The 18707-nt window shown below is 40.0% G+C and overlaps 1 protein-coding gene across 1 annotated transcript; it reads right to left on the bottom strand.

Annotated features, from left to right (window-relative positions):
• Positions 1 to 377: 377 nt before the first annotated feature.
• MMAA (metabolism of cobalamin associated A) lies at positions 378 to 7378 on the bottom strand. Its single transcript, XM_052690116.1, has 7 exons — positions 7363 to 7378; positions 6575 to 6610; positions 4893 to 5015; positions 3561 to 3731; positions 3234 to 3319; positions 2538 to 2687; positions 378 to 795 (listed from the first exon to the last, which is right to left on the bottom strand). Exons 3-7 carry the CDS (start codon positions 4957 to 4959, stop codon positions 508 to 510), a joined length of 762 nt encoding a protein of 253 aa, XP_052546076.1. The 5' UTR covers positions 4960 to 5015; positions 6575 to 6610; positions 7363 to 7378; the 3' UTR covers positions 378 to 507.
• Between the last annotated feature and the right edge of the window lie 11329 nt (positions 7379 to 18707).

The following is an 18707-nucleotide window of genomic DNA, read 5'->3' on the forward strand; positions in this document are numbered from 1 at the left end:
CCAGTCAGGAATTACCAGAAGGTCCGGTGTTCTTGCAGAGGCTTGAGAGCAAGAAAAAAGTAAAGTAGAAGTGTTTATCACCTCTAAGACAGTCTCACAATGAAACTGCTGCACCAAACCTCACCCTTTCAAAGCCACATCACAATTTGACACAGGCTCACATTTTTGACCAACAAATCCATGATAATGACAGACTCAAACTAACTACTGTTGACCAAACACCACGTGTAGTAACCTCTGAGCGTGTTTGCACTGAACTTTGCATATACAGAATCCTACACTATTTTTTGCTCAGTATTTTTTTGGCAGAGTAATAATACATACTAATACCAATAAATATGTATTCCATTAGTGTCTGCTGTAGTGAGACATCTGAATTCACACAGACAAAAACTGTATTTAATATTTACGTTTACATGAAGAAATCAGCAAGAACACAGTAGAATATAATGATTAGAGACCACCCTTGAATGCCTTCAGCAGCAAGAACACAGCAGAATATAATGATTAGAGACCATCCTTGAATGCTTTCAGCAGCAGGTCGGCTGCCAGCCCGGGAGACAAGACACCACTAAGAACTTTTTCTTCTAAAAGTGGAATCTTATCTTTGACTGCCAAGTGACTCCGGAAATGTTCCAACATATTTTCTTGGATGAGATTCCACATCCACACTTTCTGCTGTTTCCGCCGCTTGGCAATCAGCTCACCGCTTGAGAGCATGAGGTCGCGAAATTCTGACATTTTATCCCACATATCTGAGATCCCTTCTCCAGTCTTGGCAGAGATACGCATTACCTGTTGGATTCAGAAGAATTTTTAAAGCCAAGTAATTACTGGACTTGCGGGTTCAGTTACTGCACCAGGTAGACTGCCACAGTCAGGTAACATGGAAGGCAAGTTTGCTTCAATGCACCTACACCCAGTGCCACTCAAAACAGTTTTGTGCTGCTCACACTTTTCTCCACGAAGAATGAAAAATAAAATTAAAAATATCTCAAAGATGGGATTGTACCAACCATCAGTAGATGGTGAGATCCATAATATTTGGGACAAACAGGGCTTGTCCAACTGCTTGTATAGCGAGAATCATTTCAAATATGATCTTTAGCTAAAAATGTACAGCGTTTCTATTTTACATAAATGTAAACTGGATTATGTATGCTGGTAGCCAGACTCTGATAGCTACCCTTCTGACTTCAAGTATTCTGGGAACGAGGCATTAAACTTCTTTTTACATATGCTTCCCAGCCTAGGAATTCATTCTGCCACAGTATTTTAGGCATCCAACAGAACCTTTTAAATTGAGCTGCTTTTATCTTTTCTAAGAAAAAAACCTCCAATCTGATGGCTTAAGTCCCTGCATGTCAATATTTCCTTTTTTTTCCCCAGTAGTCAAACAATGCCATCACTGAAACAGAGACAGATTTCTGATAAACTGGTTAATTCAATAAATAAAAATAGGTGTTCCGGGTCACATTTATAAGGCTGAACAAACAGGTACCTATGCAGATATACTAGCTGCTTATAAGAAGGTGATGAACTAAAAATACAGTGATGAAAAGCAAAGAACCATGTACCATGTGTACGATTATGTCACAACAATATGCTGCACCAAGAGGAATCCAAGTATTTTGGTGGAAACAGCTGTTTGCGCCTGCAATAATTTACAGTGTTAAAAATCTCATCTGAAAGAGAATTCAGCATTAGAAACTCTTCTGCACTAACATCAGTCACTGCATTTCTCATTGCAATGACTAGCAACTCTAATCAGATCTAGAAACAAACGTGGCAAAACAATGGTTAAGCCTCAGGCAGTTCAGCTGATGTAAAATTAATTCAAGGGGTCAGTTTTAGGCAGCGTAGAGCAAATCTCCTTTATACACTCACATACAGAGTGAGAATGCGTGCACAGGTACTTATATATTAATACTGAACATTTTTCTTAATGATTTGCTGTTACCTTTTAATATACAGGATAATGCATCGATACGAAAAGCACTTGGGATGACAAAGCCAATAATTTAGACATTGTACACACCATCAAATGAGGTTCCTGTTCATAAGAACTTCTATTATGTGATTTAAAAAAGAAGCAAAAAAATGAACAAGTCAAAGAACAAAGATAATCACAGGTCTGAGAGTTATAAGAAGGGAAAAAAAAGCTCAGAGGACATTTTAAGATACACATAATTTGCCAAAAGCGAGACAAAGTAGTCTAACTACAACCCATGTTAGAAATTGGTCTGTTAGCGCTCAGGTTGTAGCTCACAACAGAAACCGCAGTGGGCAGAACTGTGGCTGTGCAGTGCCTCATGCAGCACGCCTTGAGATCAGAGGTGAAATAGAAACAGCAGCAAACAAGTCTCTCGTACAGTGTAAATAAGCTAAGCAATCATACTAAACTTTTTATAGAAGAGCTCAGAGAGACTTTATACAGCTAGGTGAGACAGTAACAGCTGTAAATCATTCAGCACTTTCTAGGAAAACAAAACCAGACAAAACACCTCAACAAAAACGCCATAGCAAAGTATACACACCTTTGGTCTCCAAACCTTTGAACGCTTGCGAAGCAGCTTCATAGCACTAACATATTCAGCTTGTATTCTCCGTGCGGGCACAATTAAATCACCATCAGCTTTATTTACAGCAACTAGATCTGCCATCTCAATTATACCCCGTTTGATACCCTGAACAGAGTATAGAGAGAAATCATGAATTCCCAGAATTCGCTGAGCTAATCACGGAAAGCCGATCAGAAAAGCTTGGCTTTGGTGGCTCCTGCTGAAGGGAGGTTGGATACACCAGTCATGCAACAGTTGTACCACTGGCCTCTATCAGCACCAGTTATTATTTTGACACTGGGATGCTATGTATGGATATCCGAGTTTGCACGAGAGACTACTTTATGCACAGAGTCTTAGGTTTAACCAAAACAAGACCAAGTTTGCAAAACTAGTTATATTGTTTTCCTGTAATAAAAAAAAAAAACACTCCCAATACATCACATATAGCCAGTAAATATCAGAATCTTACAACCTAGCACTTCCTACATATGGAAAAAAAATCAGATCCCAATTGTGTGATAAATTGGTAAGACACTGAAAAGACTCCAGTAACAGCAGCATAATTGACAAAATGCTACTGAAGTGAATTTCCTGCATAGACTACATTCCTACACTTAAATTTCTCTTTCCAAGCTTAGGTAGTACTTAAAAAGAGAACGTGAAAAATACCTGTAATTCATCACCGCCCGCGGGTGGCAGCAATAATATAAACATATCAACCATGTCAGCCACAGCAAATTCTGACTGTCCCACACCTGAAAAATTAAATCCAGAGTTTACCAATTCTGGCAAGCTTTCACAGTCGCATTAATGACAACACTTATAGCAAATACCAGTTTTGCACCATCTTGACAGCGGGTGTCCGTTTTCACCCAGTGACCTTGTGTAACAGCAGGAGCAAAACTCAAGATGAAAGATGACAAAGTTTCAAGTGAGAGACACATTAGATATTAGGTATCAGAGCAGGGTATCTGGAAGAAAACCCTAAGCACCTACCTACAGTTTCCACAAGAACAACATCGTAGCCTCCTCCTTCGCACAGCAGAATGGCTTCATTTGTAGTCCTTGTTACACCTCCTAATGTTCCTCTGGTTGGAGACGGTCTGATGTATGCATTCATGTCTCTTGACAACTCAGTCATCCGTGTTTTATCACCCAGTAAAGAACCTTAAAAATTTACTATTTTACTACTAAACGCACAAAACATTCAGATCTCCCTTCCCTGTTCCCTGCCACCCCTGAAACGAGCAAGAAAAAGTCACTGCCTGGCTCTTCTGGTTTTCAGAAGCTGGAAAGGCCTGACAAGCAGATCTCACTCCTACAAAATATGAAGAATTCCTTCTAGGTCAGAGCGGCTTCCGAAATTTCTAAGCAGCTTTTTTTGTAGCTTACACACAGCAGGCCACAAAATTCACCTTCATCGTTTCTTTCCCAAAAGACAAATTCCCACGTTATGACCCTGGTACTTGTTGGTGCGTTGGATTTTACTTGTTTAACATACGTTCCACAAGATAAGAGATGCTCAGTTCACATACGTGGTATAATCCTGGCATATTGCCATTCTACTGATGTGTCCTGAATGTACACACACAAGAACATAACCCTCCCTAGTTTCAATTCATTGTACACTGAAATTTGTTTCTGTTTAAATAGTTCCAGTGCAGCATCTTCTAACAAAGCCCCCTAAAGATTTGTTTTGAGAGTGACAGATAACAGCCACACAACCCTGAAGAATCCCAAATTTTAAGTAGCCACCAATCTGCACTGTAAGTCTGGCAAACTGCAACAATACTGCAGCAGGTGACTGTGACACTGAGCCAGTCATCTCAAATCTACAAATTCTTACTGAGAACTAGTAAGTTGAGCATTACTCTAACCTGATATACACATCTGGATCGCAATACACTTCAAATTAAAGTTATAAACTGGCATGTGCTTGCTGCCTAGTGATCACCACTATCACTTTTGAAATATAAATACAAATCTATGTCACTTTACTGTTTAATTCACGCAACAATAAGCAGATAAATAAAACCTGAGAGAGAAAAAACAGCAGTTAACTGTAGTTTCAGACAAAAAAAATAAAAATAAAAATAAATAAAAAAATAAAAGAGCATTCAAACACTGGAGAAGAATAAATCTGATAAAATCAGGACATTGATGCCTAATTTTTGATTTCATATCGTGCGGGGAAAGTGAAAAAATTGACATAATGTTAGTTTTTAATATCTTATAGGCACCCTAACTTATCCTGCATTTGCCCCAAAGAAATATTTATACATTTCAAAACATATTAGAAACCTGACTGAAACATTACGACCTACTTACCACCACTTGTACTAGAAGAGGGGTCTACAGCCAGCACTGATACTTTGTGTCCTCTTTCTGTAAGCATTTTCCCAAAGCATTCAATGAAAGTTGATTTCCCAGCACCAGGAGGACCAGATAACCCTAAATAAGCACGTTAAGAAAACAGGAAGACAAAAAAGCCTCACCTTGTTAATGAAATAAATAACGCACCACATAAGCGCTGTCAATGCTAATTTGAAAACAATTCATGAAGAATCACAATATCACAACAAAGATAAATAAAAGGCTGTGCCACAATTGATACGCTCAACTAAGCACTTGTAATTAGCTTCAAAAACACCTTGGTCAGCAATGCTGACTTCACCACCCCTCATGCTATCCATGCCATTAAGTATTTATCCAGCCTTACTCCCTCCTTTCTAAGAAATGTAACTACAGCAGCTTATAGTCCCTAACTTAAAAAATAATAATAATAATAATAATAATAATAATCTAAAACTCTATTTTTCAGATTTACTTTGAAGGGCTACAGGGCAATTTGCCAGCATTTCAAAGCATGTAAGATAAGACCAGCTTGATAATTTGCACTAAATACTTCTCATGCTTCCCGCACTCAAATTCTCATTTTTACTGCTTTTGTAAGCAGGAAAGATGGCAACTTGGTATGACAGGTTCTTCTATGCAAGGTAAGAACATTTTAGAGTTTCTAAGAGAATCGGGTTTGACTCTCCTCAGATGAAAACTTGCTGCTTGAAGGCAATGTAATAAAGCAGAAAGATACATATTTTTTCTCTTATGGATTTTTGAAAGAGTTCAGAACGTACTCAAAGAAAACAGCAACTTCAGGATAAGAACAGATCTGTTTAGCTACATTCTTCCCTAAGTTTAGATGACAGCTACATCAATCTGCTAACTACATAGCATTTCAGTTCATAATGCATATCAAAACAAACACCACCACCAAAAAACAAACAAACAAAAACAAAAACAAAAAACAAACAAACAAAAAAAAAAACCCAAACCCACAACAGTAACTATCCCACAACAACTAAGGAAGCATAAATTACTTCTACATTTTTTTCAAGAACTTTTCCAGCCCAAGCCATAACTTCACTGGCAGCAGAAGCAATCAGAATTATCAGAAATCATAAGAAACTAAAGATGCAAAATCACAGAGGATAATGTTTAAATTACAATAGTGATAATAAAAGGTGAACGCTGTTGTTCTGCCAAAGCAACTACTGAACAGGTATAAAAGGACTAACCCACTCTAAAGGCAAGCGGCCTTCCTTGATTTAACTTTTCTTGTTCCCTGTGGTAGGATAATACCTTCTGAAGGAGCACCTGGGCTACTTTCTTTTTCCTAGTCTGAGATGATTCTATAAGTGTAATGGCTTCAGCTAAACAGGCTCTGTGACCCTGGACAAGCCCATTGTAAAGTCTGTCTATAAGCCCTTTTTCTCTGTTGGAAAGCCCTTCTGCTTCCTGCTCAGGGGGACTTTGGTGACACAGCTCTCTGCTCGAAAACTTCGACAAACACATCTGTTTTGAACAATGTAGGTGCACTGGTGTAAGAGACTCAATGCACAGGAAATCTGATCTGGAAATGCAAGTTAAGTTCTTGAAGTAAGTTCTTTTAGAGAAATAATGATGAGGGAATCTCAGCAGTACAGAAGGGATCTTCATTTTGTTTGGAGTACCAGAGGTATACCACTGCACTTCTGTTTGCAGAAACCCTAAGGAGAGAGGAAAACATTTTTACTTCCTTCTAAGATCTCAAAGTTCTGAATCGTGAGGATTCAGACGAAACACACAGGCAGGCACACATCAGCTATTTCATCCCGGCCTGCCATCTTAAGCAAAAAAGATGGCAGAGAGAGATCATCCTCTCTCCCCATTGAAAAAACAAAAACAAACAAACAAAAACGATGCTACGGAATCAGCAGCAGCATCACATCACTTTATTACTGTACGTAACAAATGAAGGCATTACTTGCTGAATGATCAGACAATTAAAAAGCTCTTCTAAGTACAACAGCCTCCAACAGCGTACAGACCATCCTGAGGTCCTAGGAACAAACACTGCAAACCCACCCTCGCACACGGCAAGTCAGCACACGCTTAACTTTGATGAGCGCAGGGCTTTACAAACTACGAGACGTTATTTCCAGACGAAGCACGGCCACGACAGGAGAACATTGAGCAGCAACCTGCGGGCGCCGACACGCTGTGGGCCTGCAGCGAACAAGCTCAGCCAGCACCGGCCCGAGCCCCGGAGGCTCCCACAACCGCTTGCCTCTCGGCGGCGCTCCCGCGGGTCACAACGGCACCCACTCGCGCCGCGCCTCGCCGCTCCGCTCCCGCCTCCGGGACCGACGGTTGGTGAGGGACCACCGCCGCGCGCCAGCCTCTCGGGCCGCCTCCCCAGCGCCGCGGGGACGCGCCGCTACCCGCCGTCCCATCACCGGCGACCGCCCCCAGGACCTACCGGCGGCCGTCCCACCCCGGGGAAGTGACGCCTTCGTACCGTGCCGGAACTGCCGAGCAGAACCCGCCCCGGCGCCGGGAAGCGTAGCGGCGCCCGGTAGGAGCTGCTTAGGGGCTGCTTTGAGGGAGCGCGGCGCGCGCGCCGCTTCTCGCGCTCGGCCGTTACGGGGATGGAGCGTGAGCGGCCGTTAGGCAGCAACCGCGCTCGGTCAGAGCCCCGCAGCCGCTGACGGGGGAGGGAACCGCAAAATCGCATTCAACTGCCGACGTCTTCAAAACGGCAGACGGTAATTTCTGCACGAGCACTACCCGTTCTCCGAGAAGAAATGCTGAAGCCCGCGACCGTTTGTTTATTTGTACTTCTTCCTTGTATTTATTAAGCTCAACGACCGCATTTTAAATAATCAAGAAATCAGCGATCTGAGGGAGAGAAGTTCAGTTCTCGCTGTATAGTCTTCTTGTGGACCAGGACTAAACAGGGCAGTTGGCAGTTCAGAACATGTAGTGCTCCACGCACAACAGCAGGGGCATTGCCTATCTGCTACGACCATGAGAAACCATGCATGTATTCAACTGTACTGATCCTGGAAGAATCATTTCGAGACACTTGAACAATTAAGATTTCCTGGTTGAGCTTCACCAGTGGTTAAGTCAGCTGTTTCCCATCCCCCCCCTCCTCAACTCCAATTTTAAACAGTGCCCCCACATCAGACATGGCAGACAGGCTTTGTATTGCACTGCAATTTACATTCACTGGTTCTCTCAGACCACTGGAACAGAGATTGCACAGATCTACTGCAACTGTGCACTTTCCTTGCCTCTCTGACTTCATATAAAACAAAGTACTTCCTTAGAAGCTGGACCATAGCTCATGTCTTCTCCATCTACACTCTGTCCCATTGCAGCGTTCTCTTGTTTCCCAGATGGTGTCTTAAGGTACACTACCAGACATGCTGCTTTTTTGCTCTTTATTACACCCACTCCAATACCTTTTGGTTAGTGTCACTGTTTTGTGCTTTCTGATCTCTAACATCAGTAGCTCTCTTGGCCCACAGGGCTGGTTGGTTACTTACTAAGTTAGTGTCATAGTTCTGAGCCAGTACTATAGCAGTCCTGCTGCAAGTTGTTAAAAAGCATTGTGCCATGGAGTAGAGGTGTGTGGGATGCACATATTTTTGAACAAAATATGCAACTGGATCCCAAAGTAAAAAAAGGAGTACTCTGTAGCTTGTTGCAACGCAAGCAGTAATACGCCATTAACATCTTTGCCTAATTCTACCATGCATATTTACATTTCATTTAATCAGCTTCCCCTTGCAGTTTTAGTTGGATTATTTCTTCCCTTCTATTCAAGAACTCAGATTTCCATAGCTCTGCTCATCTCTTAGTAAGTCCAGAAGCAATTTTTGTGCACATTATTGTCATCATTTATAACATTCATGGAAACAGCTATAAGCTATGTGCTGCTAAGGCAAGTACAAAAGTGAAATCCTCAATGACATAATTGCAAAACGCTGATAAGAAATTTAATCAAGACAAATAATTAAATGAACAGCATCAGCTTGAAAACCACCAGCTTTTGCCTGAACATAGGAAGACGTACTGTAGCTGTATGCAGGAACTAGCTGTATTGGTCTCCCTCTCTGGCTGTTCAGTGGTTCAGCAAGGCTACACTTGGTACTGGTTATGGTTACAAGATAATTATATTCATTTTACTAGAAATGATGTTTATTCAGAGATGAGGCTTTATTCCATTTATTCCCATGCCATTCTCCCCTTGCAAGGATAGGAGGGATATTTAAGAAGGCTCAACCATTCCCCTTCTCTGCTGTGCCTTCTTACTAAATGATCTTCTCGTAATGAAAAACAAATTCAGTGAAATTCCTATGCTGCCAGCCCATTCTGCACTTGCAGTAGTACTATGCTACAAGTCTTTTTTGCTGTCACTCAGGTGCTCCAACATTTATCCATTCTGCCTCTCAGTTCACCCTGCTTGCTTGCAAATGCATGGTTTTGGCTAGTATGGTTACAACCAGACTAGTAGTTTCACTGCTATTATAAGCAGTTCAAGGAAAATAAAGCCATACTTAGACCACATTAAACATTTTGGCTGACATAACAGAGATCCATACTAAGTATCCAAACTATCAAGCTTTCTTACCCAACCACTGTACGCTTGTCTCCCAGCTCCCAGAGACAGCAGCAAAGCACTTCTTCCCCTTTCACAGCTGTGAGCAAAACACATTGCATCCCAATGCGCCAACCGGGGTCTCCATTGCAATCTCCCACTGCCGACTACAGCAACAAGCAAGCTGTAATCTTGGGTGCAAGTTAAATCCTGCCAATGTGTCAGGTGTAGGTGAGTTACAGAATGACTATAGTCCCTACTACAGTACAAAATGAAACTGCAGTGGTGACCAAATGACTGCTTGTCCTTTATTTCAGAGGACACTCCTCAATTCATTTCAGTTCGTACACAGAGAAGACTAAACTAATCTGAGCTTCACAGAGCAACACTAAGCAAGGCATCGTCTGATTAACAGCTTTGTTTTCAGCTAAGAGCATAAGACTTCAAATAAGAACAGTCTCAGACTTAAAAAATCCTTCTGCATAGTTTTAAAGAAAATCGGACATCTGAAAAAAATACAGCAGGAAACTTATTTGCATCAGAAAGTTCACCTACTGCAGTGCAAAACCCAAAGCCTTGGCTCATGATATGTTCATGACTCAGTTAAGGAAAGAGCCCAAAAGAAACAATCTCCAAAAGGAAAGAGCCCAAAAGAAACAATCTCCAAATGCCCAAAGGCTTATTAACAGTTACACAAGCAGATGTTTACTGTGTTCAAGACAGAAGCAAAAGTTTGCCCTTTGGCTAGGTCTGGGGACAAAAGCCTTGCCCCAGCTTTCTCAGCTGCCAACCTACACACAGGGAATGACTGGAGTGGTTGAGCAGATGGACTGTACTAGAAAGGAGCTGTAACATTGTGAGAGCTGCTAAAGCTGTCCAGTCGATGTGCAGAAAAAGAATTTGCTCTTAACTTTGCCTGAAACCTGAGAGTACCTGAAGAAAGAGGAGACAGACTTCATCTTAGATCATATGGTTTATATTTGTAAAGCATTTTTATCAGCAAAGGAGCTGAAATTTCTCCACAGAATTTTATGGCAGTGACTTCAACATTGTCTTTTTGGTATTAGCAGAGCTATGACTGAACATTAGTAAGCCATGGCATCACCCTCTAGAGGACCATTTCCTACTGATCACACAGAAGTTTTTCCAACTGCTCACAATGAACTGCCTGACATAATATGAAATGTAAAAGATCTTAAAAATGTTTATCTTCTAGAAGTAGTTATGTTTTGTTATGTTTGCTTGCAAAAGCAAACTAAATTATGTTGTCCAAGACTGATTCATTCTTAAGAATTATAAGTCAGGAAAGCTAAGTCACCATTAAAATATTGCCCATAAAATAGTATCTTTTTTTTTTCTATTATTAAAAAACACTTGGTGTAAGGAGTATCTTCTTCTCCACAGCCTCCAGTGAGTCATGATATCAAAATACTTCACACGCAGGGCATCACTGAACAGCTGGAAACTGTTAATTGCCTCCTGATTATTTTCAGCACAGCAATGAAATCATAGCGAGCATATTCAAATACAGTATGCACAGTAAAATCTGGTGCTTGACTTTCACAAAGCATCCTCATTCCCAGCTACTTTGTGCCTATGGAAATCATTAACAGGTGGCAATTTTTAAGTTCTTTCAGACTTTACAAAGTTGGTACCAAAGGCAGATGCTTACAAAGGATTAAATCCTATCTGCCTTCTCCTCCCACTCCAGTATGCAAAAAAAAAAAAAAAAAAAAATTCCTTAGATTGGTATGAAATTAGCACAGCCAGAGATATAGGAAAACTGAAGTATTTGCAGTTCAGGCCAAATTCCCAATAGAAACAGGGAAGCTGTTTCCTGCAGTCCAGGTAAACATCTTAAACATGAGGCTATCATTTATCTTGCAAGCACTTTTGGTTCCTTATATGCTTACTCTCCAACACGTGCAAAGCTTCAGTCTTCTTAAAGTCACTAAAGTTTGCACTGAAAATGTCTCTTCTTCAGGCAACTGTAGCGAATAGAGAAGAATCTTTCACCTTTGTCTAAGATTCAATGATATAAGATCAACCTACCCAAAACAGTGGTAACACAACATTGCAAGGGCTGGCAATCTAGCTGAGAAATGGCTTTTAAAAAATGTCAGTTTGTGTTGTGCATGCATGGTTCCTCTATGCCATCAAATAAACACACTCATGTCAGTATATCTGCATTTACCAAGCTTGTGCTAATGCTACAAAATATTATGCCACAGAATGAAAAATAAGGAAAAGCCTTTAAAATGTTAAGACAAAGCAAGTAAGCAAGCAAAAAGTAAATTCCAAAACAAAAGTAACATCCGTAATGGATTCAGCTACATTGGAAATACCAACATAAAGAACACAAAAATGGAGGAAATTATTTGTTTCTAGCATCAACTGACAGGAATCTAACATGGACATTGGGAACTGCACCATTTATTTTTTAATATCTAGTTTCCAAATTGGGCCCTCATTTAGAAAAGAACTCTTTTCTAACAGTCACTCTATCTCATTCCTTTATTATATAATGGTTCCAATGAACCGTGTCTCACCAGCACTGTCCTTCCCCCTCACTGGCAGTTAAGTGCTATTTTCTGCTATACAATAAGTAGTTTCTATCTTTAGCATACAGAAACAACAATGATAAAAAATTCACGCGTATCTTGCCTCCAAGATCCTTTCCTTCTTTTGGCCAGGAGGGGAAGCTAATGCTATGTATTTTGGTTACACAGCTTGGATACATTCTGAACACAAAAGAATTTATTATCACCTCATCATCACAATGATAAATCTACCCTCTTTGGTCACAGCAGTGTCTTAACAACCTGAGGAACAATCTCATTCAACATTTATGTGGGATCATTCAGTTGGATTCAGAATGTGAAAGACTGAAGTGACTTATGTGCCAGCATGAGTTCCATCTTGGCAGGCTTATTCACACAAGACCAGCAGCAATGGGCTGTAACCCTTTATGGGGACCTTTTTCAGACAGTTTCAGCCTTTTCAGCAGAATTTTGGTATTTCCTTCTCTATAATTGCTGCAGTAAACTAGGGAATCTCCCTACAATATACTGTGTATATATATACTGACGTCATCTTATTTCCTACAAAAGATAGACAAAATACGGAGTTTTAACCAGCAGTTCTATTTCCACATTAGGAGACCTACCAAATTAGCAGTACAGGGAACAGGTTTCAAACTTCATATACAAGATACGCAGTTCTCATATACCATAAATATTTATTCAATATCTTTTTGTTAAGAATGAAACAGAAAACTTCATCATTCACCTCAGATGATTCACCATCAGTACCCTTATTCATTTGGAGACCACATTCAATTGTTTTGCAGTATTAGAAATAAAAGGGAGGACAGACAGTGACTCAAATTTTTCTCCCTATACCAATACCCTATTTTAGCTTATCAGCAAACAGAAACAGCTATTTTGCTGATAAAAGCTAATCCACTGGCGATATTAGATTACCTCACAGTACTATAGAAAGAAACCACTAGTCAGATATCAAAAGCTGTACCTGGTCCTCTTTAAAATTTTCTAGTTTTGCACCTACTTGCCCCTAATTTGGCATAGTCTCAGACTGTGCGCTCTGAAAAGGCCAGCAACTGAACCATCTCCCAGGAGCGCTCCAACTCTCAAGCATCCAAGAAGCATCACAGACACCTGTCCTATGCCCAACAGAATTTTTATAGCCATCTCCATTGGTCAAGTCTCCAAAACCCACCCAGACAACTTGTTATGGCATTTTGCTACTTCTACTGTTCGGAAAGGTAACAACTCCACATTAATCCCTATTTTATTCTCTGCCATTTAAGCCCGCTATTTCTTATCCTATTCCCTGTAAAGGGGAGAAAAGCAATAAACTCTTCTACTTCAGAGTACCTTCCTGTGCATGTTTTGAGACACTTAACACCCCTTGCTGTCATCTCTGAAGACACACTCAGTGGAGGAGTCAGCCTTTCTTCCCAAGTCTCATTCTACGTATTCGTCATCATTCACACCGATTTCTCCAGACAGTTTCAATCACGTTCTGATGCACAATGCCCAACTACAGACTGTATTCAGTAAAACACCACCGATCCTTGGTAGTACAGTGAAGTGCCTCAGAGGCCACGCAACTCACTGAAACATCCATGTGTTCCCTCTTACCTCCAGCTTCGTTGCAAAATTTTGAGCAGAAGCCAAATAGGTCAAATCAAACCACTACTGATGCGCACTTCCTATCTAGTCTCCATATTCATGCAGTTGTTTATTCTTGTAGTGCAGGCTATCACATTTGTCTCCATTAAAAAGCAAGCTACTGTTACCAAGTACAAAACTACTGATGTCAGTACCTCAGGGGCTTGGAGAGCCAATGAAGTAAGTAAAACAAAACCTTGTCTTCACTCTTTACTGGTCCTTGTAACTATTATAAATAAACCACAGTAGTAAAAAACTCTTCTTGTTTATTTCTACCAACTTAATATTATAAGTCACCTTTTATCCTAGAAATGTATGTGGTAGATGAAATCTCATCTTTGTATCACAGAAAGCAGAAAAAAACAGCAAATACTCACGAGTTAAAGCCCCAGGACAGAGTTATTGCATGACACTACATAAAACTAATGGTGTAGACTATGAAGATACTTATCTGCCTAAATAGTTAAGTCTGTTTCTTGTAACTGTATTATTAAATGCTAAAACAGGTGGTAAACGGAGTTTATTAACCATAAAATACAAAATCCCATACTTAGTTATTTTAGAATAAAACTTTCCATAAGTAATATCAGTATTATTATATATAAAAACATATTAATTATCAGTTATATAGTTATATATCAAATAATCAGTTATATTATATATAAAAACATAATAAACTCTCACAGGCAATTTCATCACTGGATGTTCCTACAATGCACACAAATACTCCTGCATTACCTAATGAGGACCGGTCTCATAGAAGCTTAGACAACAGCAAAACAAATATTTTAGTGAAGGTTATTTCTGAGAAATTTATGATTGACCTTTCTGGAAGAAGGCTGCAAGTAGAGACCTAATGCTAGCTAACTAACCACATGCTTTCATAATTCATATGCTCTATACTGCAAAGACCAAACTTTAAATGTTTCACCTGCAAAACAAAATTGTTCATTTTCTCGTTCTTGATGCTCAATGAAGATGACAGCACATGCATTTTCCATTGAAATAAGAGGGGAAAAATATATTTTACCTCTCTCCTTCGCTTTAATGCAACCATAGAAGGATCTGTTGTTTTCTAAATTCATTCTTGTCAGCTAAACATTTCAAGGCTTGCTTAAAGAACAGCAAATACTTACTAAAAAAGTTTTCAAAAGAATTTTAAACATTGAGGTTTTTCTGTCAAAAGGACAACTAGAAAAGTATGACAAAGGGCAGGAGGAGCACACCTTTCTTCACAGATGTAAGGCATTATCAAAATGACAGTGAATGATTTGCTGCATCACCAAAGGCAAACTGAAAAGGAATCAAGTTCACTTGCAGAAAGGCAAATTTTAAATAGTAAGGGAAACTAACAAATAACTCTTACAAATAGTAAGAGAAACTAACTACAAAGATGGTTAAGAACTTAAAAATGGTACACAGGGAGACTTCCAAATACCTCCCATTTGAGTTCTACTGAATCCTTGTACTCAGTCCTTCCGTCTATACCATACATATCAGAAAGACCACGTGATATGGCTAACCCACCACCTGAATGGGACTTACTGCACTTCTCCACGTCTGTAACACATACAGGGCTCAAACAGATGTAATATGCCACATTACTGGAATAACTGCTCTCAAATGTTTACGCAAAAAGCTACATTTTCCACTCACAGCCTCTTTACAGACAGTATCCAAAAGAGCATTTGCAAAAACAAGGCGATTCTAACAAGTGACAAGCTGTCACTGACTCTCAACTACTCAGTTTGACAAACCTTTGCTGTTTCCGCCTCCTCTGCCCTCATGAGCATTTTTCAAACCCAGATCTGAAAGCAGGCTGAATAGGTTCTACCAATAAGAGTCCCTTCCTATAAATCCTGAAAAGGGTGTGGGTAACCAGTCAAAACAGAAAGACGGGGTTAAAAAAATCACTTCCTACTCCTCCCTCAAAAAAACCAAAAAGCAAAAAAAACCTTCACTACCTACAACTTGCTCCTCCAAGGGCTTCTCAGAAAAGCAAGCAGCCAGAGGCAGCGCTGCTGAGGTGTGCTAGGAGGCCAAAGCCTGAGCAGACATTTTCTTGGATGTAAAGCAAGTAACATATGAAGCCACTGAGTTCCCTGTTGAATCTTTTTTTTTTTTTTTTTTGCCTTTGTTATTGTTTTCTGATATTCTCAAAACCCTCAAGATTTTAAACCAGACACTGGGATCTGTTCCCCCATGAGAACTCCTGTTGCCGAGTCAGCTAGAGCCAGAAGGAAACCATATATGCCTGTAAGTTCATCCAGACTTATCCTTTCCCTCTGGCAGGACCCCAAAGGGCAGAATCACTTTAGAGGATTGGGTAGTGAGAACTGAAGCATCTCTCTGCACCTTATTTAAAGGGGAAAAAATGAATATGAAGACTATTATTTCTCATTTCCTTTAAACTGCCTTCATTCGGCTTTCCAAACAAAAATAAAATGAGATCATCACTTCAGCACATTCGATGAGACAACACAAACCTAATAAATGAAGTGATGTGCACCCCAAGCTTGGCTCTGTTATTGAAAACTATTTCCAAATCACTGTACCACATCATTGTTGCTGAGAGGTGCTACGGCATATGTAAAAAGTATGAGCACCTATAATGCAAGATCATTTCAGCACTGCATGAAGAACTGGGATGCAACGGCTATGCCAGTTTGTAGCAAATTCACTGGGTACTGTAGAGATGGGACTGGCCTCCGTATTTCAAGTACAGTCATTTCAGATAAATTCTACTTTGACATTCAGGGAAAATAATACACACACAACTCACAACAGATGCAGCTAAAAGAGAGCAACAAACCAGCTCCTACAAACACCACAGACGCACCTGTTTGACTGTTATCCTCAAAGTGCCTTGGGAGTGTGAACTGCCACACGCAACAAATCTGTGATGAGCTAAGTAAAAAATTACTGTTTTCTATTCCTACTTCAACAATATTTTCAAAGTCTTGTAAGATTTGCCTTTCATAAGGAAAGTAACATACAATTTAATTCCTATGTCACTATTTTTCACATCAGTGGTAAACCAGCAATTCCAGGTTAAGCACATCAGACTTGCAGTCTTGAAGCTACACTTCTCACCAGCAATACACTGAATACTCTTATTAAACACACATAAAACAACTGTTTTCCCAGGTATACTAAATGTTTTCTCACAGTACCACATGTAGTTTGTACTCCACTTGTATAAACCTGCCCTTTTCGAGTTCCATAAAAACTTGGATGGAGGGAGCAGGAATGCAAGGCAGGAACTTCCCAAGGCATTTGAAAAACAAAACAAAATATCACCCATAGATTATACACAAGAAAACACAGAAATTGACAGTCAAAACTTCATATGATAAGTGGGGTATCAGTCTACTGCTGTATTACATGGTAATCTTTCTGAGGATTTGAAAAAGTTAAGCCAGCTATCACTTACATATTAGCCAGCACTTTCAAACACGCTGTATTCTATCTTTTTATAACAACTCTGTATTTACTCATAACGACCACTGTTGATTACAGTTCAAGTAGGTTACTTCTGTGGGCTTTGTTTTGTTATTTAAGCTATTTATTGTTGTAAGAAACTCAGATGATCGAAGAAACCTCAGCCTCATTTGTAGTGCTACAAGCCCAGCCCGGTTCCCATATGAACACTTTTACACATGCAGACTTGTACTCACAATTGCTTCATGTAAGGTATTTGTGCCGCAGACCGATTTTACAGAATGATTTAAATGTGTAAGGCAACAGCTGATATCCACATATTCACTGAGCACATTTTCCAAACTTGTGTGGCACGGAAAGGTTACCATATGGAGATGACTAACGGTCTTATTTAGATTAGGTTTTCAGCAACATTCAGTCCCCTACAAGAGTTGTTTCCTGTTTATGCGATATGCATGTCACATTTTTCAGGCTATGCACAACTGTAAAAACAACTAAGTCTGGCTGGGCTCCTTGTGCACATTGATTTGAGGCCATCACCATTTCCCATGCAAACTCAGTAAAGGGATGACCAAAGCACAGAGAACAAATGCATGGCCACACACCCTGCATATGCTTTCATCCCCTAACTAAAGAAAGAAAGAAAAGCCGTGCCAGACAACCCGAACAACACAAAATAAACTACACGTATGATAAAACTACTCACAGGGTGATCAGGCTATCCTTTCCCTGTCCCGAGTCCCACACAGTGCTCACACACACAGCAGCATCCTTGTAAGTTCAGCTGCAATGCTACAAGACCAATCAACACATGCAGGACCATTCCATCCAACTGAATGGCCATAAAACTGCCACCCACCCACAGCTGCTGGCACAGAAAGGAGCATTTTCCCTGTACTTTCTCAAAAAAAAAAAAAAAAAAAAAAAAAAAAAAAAAAAAAAAAAAAAAAAAAAAAAGAAAATTGTTTGCAAACACATTTGCCTCTTTTGCCACATTTGCTCCTTGGCCAGTTGCTCCCCATCCACCTGTCCTTCATCACTGACTCCCACCACTCTCCAGCATAGCTGCAGGATATACATACACACTAAAACTACCTCCAGTAGAGTATCAGAAACGTCGTTCCCCTTGTATAACTCTAATCCTAGCAGCCCAAACCACAAAAAAAAAAAAAATACAAGCAAAAACATCATGACCTTCAATGAACCCTCCCCTTTTGCAATATGCACACCCTTTCTTTTCCGTTGACTGCTCACAGAACAGATTACTCAAGGGTTTGTATAACACTAATGGATACCTCAAGCCAAAAAAGATGGTGCCCCTAAGATGGCTCTGCAGAATCAGGTTCCTCAAGCAGGAGGCTCCTAGCTCATTGTAATTGTTTACAATGCCACGTGCCTTATCAACATCAAGATCAACATCCAAGCGCTTTTCCAGGAAATGCTTTGAAGAGCATCAATTTCTAGAACATTTAGGATTTTAGTATTTTGATTATAAAAATGCAAATAGCTGCTTTCCATAAATGCTATGTCATCCAATTTAAACTGAACTCTACTGCTATATAACTGTTCAAATTTTCTTCTTGT

This window comes from Tympanuchus pallidicinctus, unplaced genomic scaffold, assembly GCF_026119805.1.
Source record: "Tympanuchus pallidicinctus isolate F22 unplaced genomic scaffold, pur_lepc_1.0 scaffold26, whole genome shotgun sequence".
In the NCBI taxonomy this organism is placed as follows: domain Eukaryota; kingdom Metazoa; phylum Chordata; class Aves; order Galliformes; family Phasianidae; genus Tympanuchus; species Tympanuchus pallidicinctus.